Source organism: Pristis pectinata, chromosome 42 (genome assembly GCF_009764475.1).
Source record: "Pristis pectinata isolate sPriPec2 chromosome 42, sPriPec2.1.pri, whole genome shotgun sequence".
Lineage (NCBI taxonomy): Eukaryota > Metazoa > Chordata > Chondrichthyes > Rhinopristiformes > Pristidae > Pristis > Pristis pectinata.
Genome location: NC_067445.1, coordinates 3,593,694 through 3,600,396, shown reverse-complemented (window position 1 = coordinate 3,600,396; position 6,703 = coordinate 3,593,694). Strand labels below are relative to the sequence as shown.

Sequence of the window (6,703 nt, the reverse complement as noted above, 5' to 3'; positions counted from 1 at the left end):
AAATTCCCCATGACTCCAACGTAGTGATTGTATTTAATTCCACCTTCTCCCCTGGCAGCACCTTCCAGATATCAATTACCCTCTGTGCACAAAAATTGTCTGAGATTCCCTTTAAAACTTTTCTCTAATGCCCTTCTGTTTTTGATACCGTTGCCATGAGAAAAGGGTTCTCACATCTACCCTCTCACTCTTAATCTGATAGATTTCTATCAGGTCACACCTCGACCTCAGTCCCTCCAGGGGAAAGAAAAGTTCAGCCTATCCAATCTCTCCCCAAAACTAAAGCTATCCAATCGTGGTGAATCGCCTCTACACTCTCACCAGCTAAAGCACATCCTTCCTATCATGTTGCGACCCAAACTGCGCACTGTGCCCCAAGTGTGTTGTCAAGTTGCAACATAACGTTCCAACGATTATATTATCTGCCTCGACCTATGAAGGCAAACGTGCCATATGCCTTTTTCACCACTCTATTTGTCTCAATGATTTGGTTGAGATTGTTCAAGGCATGACCAGTAAGTTTGCGGATGACACAAAAATGGTGTCTGCATCTGTCAATGAGGATGGTTATCGGGATTTTCAGAGAGATCTTGATCAGCTGGGTGTGGCCACGGTAAGGTAAATGGAGTTCAATTCGAATAAGTTTTAGGTGTTGAATTTTCGGAAGACAAATGAAAATAGGACTTTTATTGTTACCAGAAGCGTCCTTGGGTGTGCTGTCGAACAGAGAGACAGAGGAGTACAAGTACATGGTTCCTTGAAACTGGCATCAGAGGCAGACAGTATGGTTACGAAGGCGTTTGCAACGCTGACTTTCATCAGTCACGCCGCTGAGTATAGAAGTCCGGATGTTATGTTGAAGTTGTACAAGCCATTGGTGAGGCCGCATTTGGAATATTGTGTTCAGTTTCGGAAAGATACCACATTAGCTGTGACGAGTGCGGAGATTTACGAGGATGTTGTTAAGACTCGATGGACTGAGATATGGAGATAGCTTTAACAGGCTGCGTCTCCTTTCGCAGAAGTGGTAGGCGGCTAGGATATCCGTGAAGTGGCTCGGGAACTGGTTTCACGGCCGATGTGAAGAGCGAGTTCTCCTGCGTGCAGAGGCCTCCACTGGGGACCCCTCGCTGTCGAACGTCCACCTTCTCCATCGACACGGCATCTCGCTTAGCCGAGGGTCCACCAGGCGGTCCCTGACACCCTCGTCTCTCCGGTGACCGTGGTTTCGGAAGGAATGTTCCTTAAGTCTGGTCCTCCTCGGCGAAGGCCAGGCGGAGGGAGGCGGCCAACGAGCGCCTGAAGACCTGGCGGAAGTTTCGGCCAGTGAAGACGTAGAGAAGGGGGTTGAGGGCGCTGTTGAAAGAAGATAGGCTGAAGGCTATTTTGCACCATATCAGGGCAGGCGGATTGGAAAAGGCCCGAACGAGGCCGCAAGCCTGGTACGGGAACCAAGAGATGATGAAGACAGCGACCACAGTCATGGTGAGGCGGACGTGCTTGTTGGACTTGGCTAACTTTTTTCCGTGAAGCTCCCCGCAAATCAGTAGATAACAAGCAGTCATGATCACAATGGGGAGGATGAAGATGAAGACGACCCAAGTTATCTGCAATACCGCCCAGGTCTTGTCCTGGAAATAGGGGACAATCTGCTTAACCAGCATGGTGGGTAGGCACATTACGAAGGCTAGTCCCCAGGCCCCGAAGCAGGCCGCACGCACCCAAGACAGGCTGAGATGATGGCGGAACCAGGTGGGCCGAGTGACTGCAAGGTAACGGCAGAAGCTGATCAGGGTCAACAGGAAGACACTGGCGGACATGTTGAGGATGATGGCAGACTGGAAGAATATCCATAGGACGAAGTTCTTGTCCCAGGAGACCTGCAGTTTGACGTTGGCCATCTGGAAGGGGAGGGAGAGGCAGTAGGTCAGGTCCGCCACCGCCAGGTTCAGGAAACACACCGTGTTGATGTTCCTCTTCATCTTGAAGCCCGTCACCCAGATGACCGCGCCGTTTCCGGGGACACCCAGCAGGAAGGTGAGGACGTGGATGATCATGGCCAAGATGGAGGGCGCTGTCCACGTGATCGTGCTGTCCTCGGAGGTGGAAGCGTTGAAGGAGAAGTTCCCACCGAGAGTGGATTTGGACAGGTCGTCGGAGAGCGACATGGTGCTTCTGGTGGGGGAAATATTGTGGAGGTGAGAGGGCTGTTGGGGGAATAGAGTAAGAGGAGAGCAGGGGTGGTGGGAGCGTGACGATAGGAGGGGTGTTACACAGCACAGGAACAGGCGTGTCAGCCCAGACGTCCATGCGGAACTTTTTGCCCATAAGCACCAAACCCATTTCCCCGATTTAGATCCCCATCTTTCTGTACCCTGCTATTGAAGTGTCTGTCTAATGCCCCTTAAAAGCAATCACTGTATCTGATTCTACCAACTCCTCCGGAGGCACATTCCACGCACACTCACTGAATTGACGATCACTCCAGGACATCCTCCTTTTCTACAGCTGTGACACTGTCCCTGATTAGCAAAGCCACTCCCCCACCTCTTTTACCTCCCTCCCCGTCCCTTTTGAAACATCTAAACCACAGAATATCCAGCAGCCATTCCCGCCCTTGTGACAGCCAAGTCTCTGGAATGACCACCACGTCGCAGTTCCATGTACTTCCCCACGCTCTAAGTTCATCAGACTTGTTCCTGATACTTCTCGCATTAAAATAGTCACATTTCAGCCCATCCAACTGACTGCAATTCTGCCCTTTCGACAGCCTATCCTTCCTCTCAGTCTTTCTTTACGCTGCATCTACTTGTACAGTAAGTGCACCAACCTCTGACCTATCACTCGGGTTCCTATCCCCCTGCCGAACTAATCTAAACCCTCCCCAAAAGTTCTAACAAACCTGCCCGCAAGAATATTGGTCCCCCTCCAGTTCAGGTGTAACCCGTCCCTTTTGTGTAGGTGTCACTTACCCAGAAGCGATCCCAATGATCAACAAATCTGAAACCCTGCCCCCTGCACAAACTTCTTAGCCACTCATTCATCTGCCACATCAATCTATTCTTAGCCTCACTGGCATGTGGTGCAGGCAGCAATTCAGAGATCACTACCCTTGAGGTCCTGCTTTTTAGCTTTTCAGCTTCCTACCTAGCTCCCTATATTCCCTCTTCAGGACCTCACCTGTTTTCCTACCTATGTCATTGGTACCAATATATACCACGACCTCTGGCTGTTCTTCTCCTTTCAGAATAGTGTGGACCCAATACGAGACGTTCCTGACACTGGCACCCGGGAGGCAACATACCATCCGGGAGTGTCTTACACGTGCACAGAATTTCCTATCTGCCCCCCCCCTTTACTATGGAATCCCCTATCACTACCGTTCTTATTTTATCACCCCTTCCCTTCTGCGGCACAGAACCAGTCTCAGTATCAGAGACCTGATCACCGCAGCCTTCCCCTCAGAGGTCGTCCCCCAAACTGTATCCAAAGCGGAATACCTGTCATTGAGGGGAACGGGCACAGAGATACTCTGCACTGCCGGCCTTTTCTCATTCCTTCTCCTGAAAGTCACCCAATTTCCTGCCTCCTGCAGACTAGAAGTGACTGCCTCCCTGTTGCTTTTATTTATGAACTCCTCGCCTTCCCGTAGGAGCAGAAGGTCATCCACCTGCAGCTCCAGCTCCCTGACACAGTCTGTAAGGAGCTGCAGATGAAATGCACTTCATGCAGATGTAGTTATCAGGGAGACTGGAGGTATCCCAGATCACTCAAGATAAACACACCACTGACCCTGGAGCCATTCTACCTACTCTGGCCAGACATGAAAGTAAAGACCAAAAAAAGAAAGAAACTTACCAGAGACTTACCTTAGCCCCCGCCTCCTCTCGCCCACGCGTCTGAATACCCCACTCTAACCCCGATCCTCTCCTCAAATGGCTGCTCCTCTTTTACCTACCTTCCTTTATTTCGCTGATGTTAATTAGCCAATCAGCCATTAACAAGTTGCAAATATACCTCCTTGATACTCATGCAAGGGGAAACGCACAAGCACACGCACAGAGACTCACCTCTTTTCAAATCTCTCGCTCCAAATCTCGTCCAACCTCCCGATTCTGCAAGGTGAAACTCATGGTTAGTAAGTTTGCAGATGACAGTAAAATAGCTAGTTTCGTTGAAGTAGGTGATCAGGATTTACAGAGGGATCTTGGTCAGATGGTTAAGAGGACCGAGGAATGGCAAATTGGGTTAATTTCGGATAGCTGCGGGGTGTTGTATTTCAGGAAGACAAATGATGGCAGGATATTCACAGTGAACGATAGTGCCCTGAAGTCTTGCAGACAGAGGGGCCTAGGAGTAAAATTACATGGCTTCCTGATTGTGGCGTTGCAGGGTGGACATATTGGTGCTTAAGGCATTTGGCATGCTGGCCTTCATCAGTCCGGGGATTAAGTACAGAAGTTCGAATATCCTGCAGCTCTTGCACCACACATTAGTCGCATTTGGAATATTTTTGTTCAGTTTTAGTCACGCTGCCATCAGAAAGATTCCATTAAGCTGGAAGGGGTGCAAAAAAATTAACGAGGATATTGCCAGGGCTGGAGGGAGTGATTTATGGAGAGAGCTTGAGCAGCGTGGAATGGCCGGACTTTTTTCGTTGGAGCGTAGGAGATGAGAAGTGATATTACAGAGGTGTATAACATCACGAGGCTGCAGAGACAGGGTCATTGCGCATGGTCTTTCTCCCAGGGTTGGGGAATCAAGACTTAAAAGATACTAGGACAGTTACATGGATAAGAAAAGGTTAGAGGGATATGGGCCAAATACAGGCATGTGGCACTCACTCAGATGAGAATCTTGGTAGGCATGGACCAGTTGTGTCGAAGCGCCTGTTTTCTTGCTGTGTGACTCTATTACTCTGTGCGTCTATGGACTTGAAACTTCTGGTGTCTCTGTTTATCAACATTACTCAGCACAAAATTTGACATCACAACATGTATCACCTCGCACTTGTCGGCATTAAGTTCCGTCTGCCAACACTCCCCCCAAAATTTACAACTGCTCTGTCTCCTGTTGTGGCCAAAGGCATCGTTTATCGCTATCCACAAAACCACGAACTTTCACCTCATCCGCAGACCCCATAATCGTACCTCCGACATTCACATCCAAATAGGTGAAGTGAACAATAAACGACAGAGATCCCAGCACCGATCCCTGAGGTCAAAGACTTACAAATACAAATCCATCCTTCCACCTTTACTTGTTGCCTCCTATCACCAAGCCAATTTTGGATCCAATAAGCGAACTCACTTTGGTTCCCATGTGACTTAATCTTCTGGACCAGCCTCCCAGGTGGGGTATCATGACTACAAGGAGTTTAATGCCTTACTGAAGTCGATGTTGATAACATTTACCGGCCTGGCTTCATCGGTCTTCTGAGTTCCCTCCTTTAAAAACCTTCTGAAATTAGTGAGGCAGGATGTGTCCCACACAAAAACAAATTAACTCTCATTGATCAGACGCTGCCTTTCTAAATGAAGAGAAATCCTGAACACTGTCCTCCCTCGAGGTGCAACTCACCTTCCCCGGAATCTCCGGCACGGTGCGTGGTTCTGGGCAGCTCGGGAGTTGGACTCAGATCCGCTATTCTTCCAACTACAAGGCAGTAAACTGAAAGAGGAACCGAGCAGCTTTCGACGTTGGGATTGTCGGCGCGGTCGAGGTAGATCGGTGAAGGGTGACGTGTGGTGGAGGTGGACGCTGGTCTCAGAGTGAACTGGAGAGTGGACTCGATCCTGTATGAGGCTGAGAAACGGATCAGTCCGTCTCAGCAGACACACACCCTGTGCGTACCAAGCTCCACCCAGCCCAGTTTGAGGAAGTGAGATCAATGACAACAGGAGATAACACTGAGGTCACTCAGCACAGAAGAACAAAACATTTCCTTTATTTTTGAGATGATACATAGATAATGAAACTTTAATGAATACATAGATAATGAAACTAACCTGTGCCCTTAGAGTGTGTGATGGGACAGTGTAGAGTGACCTTCACAGTGTTAGTGGGATTCTCAGTCTGTGTCTGACCATGGGACGGTGTGATGGGATGGTGCAGAGGGATCTTCACTCTATGCCTGACCTCGGGAGTATGTGATGGGACCGTGTAGAGCAACTTCACTCTGTGTCTGATCCCGGGAGTGTGTGATGGGACAGTTTAGAGGGAACTTCACTCTGTGTCTGTCCCTAGGAGTGTGTAATGGGACGATGTGGAAGGAGCTTCACTCTATGTCTAACCCTGGTAATGTGTGATGGGACGATGTAGAGGGAGATGTCCGACCATCCATGTTTTCGTAAGAGTTACATAAAACCCAATCAAGTTGGTAAGGCATGACTTGCTCGGCAAAGCCATGTTGACCTGCCGTAATTAAGCATGACTCTCCAAATTCCTTATAACTCCTATCCCAATGAATTTTTTCCAATAGTTTCCCGACTACTGACGCGAGTGTCACTGGTCTATAGTTTCTAAGATCATCCCTATTTCCTTACTTAAGCAACGGGAAAACATGAGCTTATCCCCCGGGACCTCGCCTGCAGCTGGTGGGGATACAAAGAACTTGGTCAAGGCCCCAGAAATCTCATCTTTTGCCTCGCTCTGTAGTCTGGCCCTGGGGACTTAACCATGTTTATGTTCTTTGGGACACCCG

General features: G+C 49.1%; 1 protein-coding gene across 1 annotated transcript; it reads right to left on the bottom strand.

Annotated features, from left to right (window-relative positions):
- Positions 1-1,244: 1,244 nt before the first annotated feature.
- On the bottom strand, positions 1,245-4,956 carry LOC127566477 (C3a anaphylatoxin chemotactic receptor-like). The gene is made up of 3 exons (XM_052008909.1): positions 4,845-4,956; positions 4,071-4,115; positions 1,245-2,175 (listed from the first exon to the last, which is right to left on the bottom strand). The coding sequence occupies exon 3, from the start codon at positions 2,166-2,168 to the stop codon at positions 1,245-1,247; it is 924 nt and encodes a 307-aa protein (XP_051864869.1). The 5' UTR covers positions 2,169-2,175; positions 4,071-4,115; positions 4,845-4,956.
- Between the last annotated feature and the right edge of the window lie 1,747 nt (positions 4,957-6,703).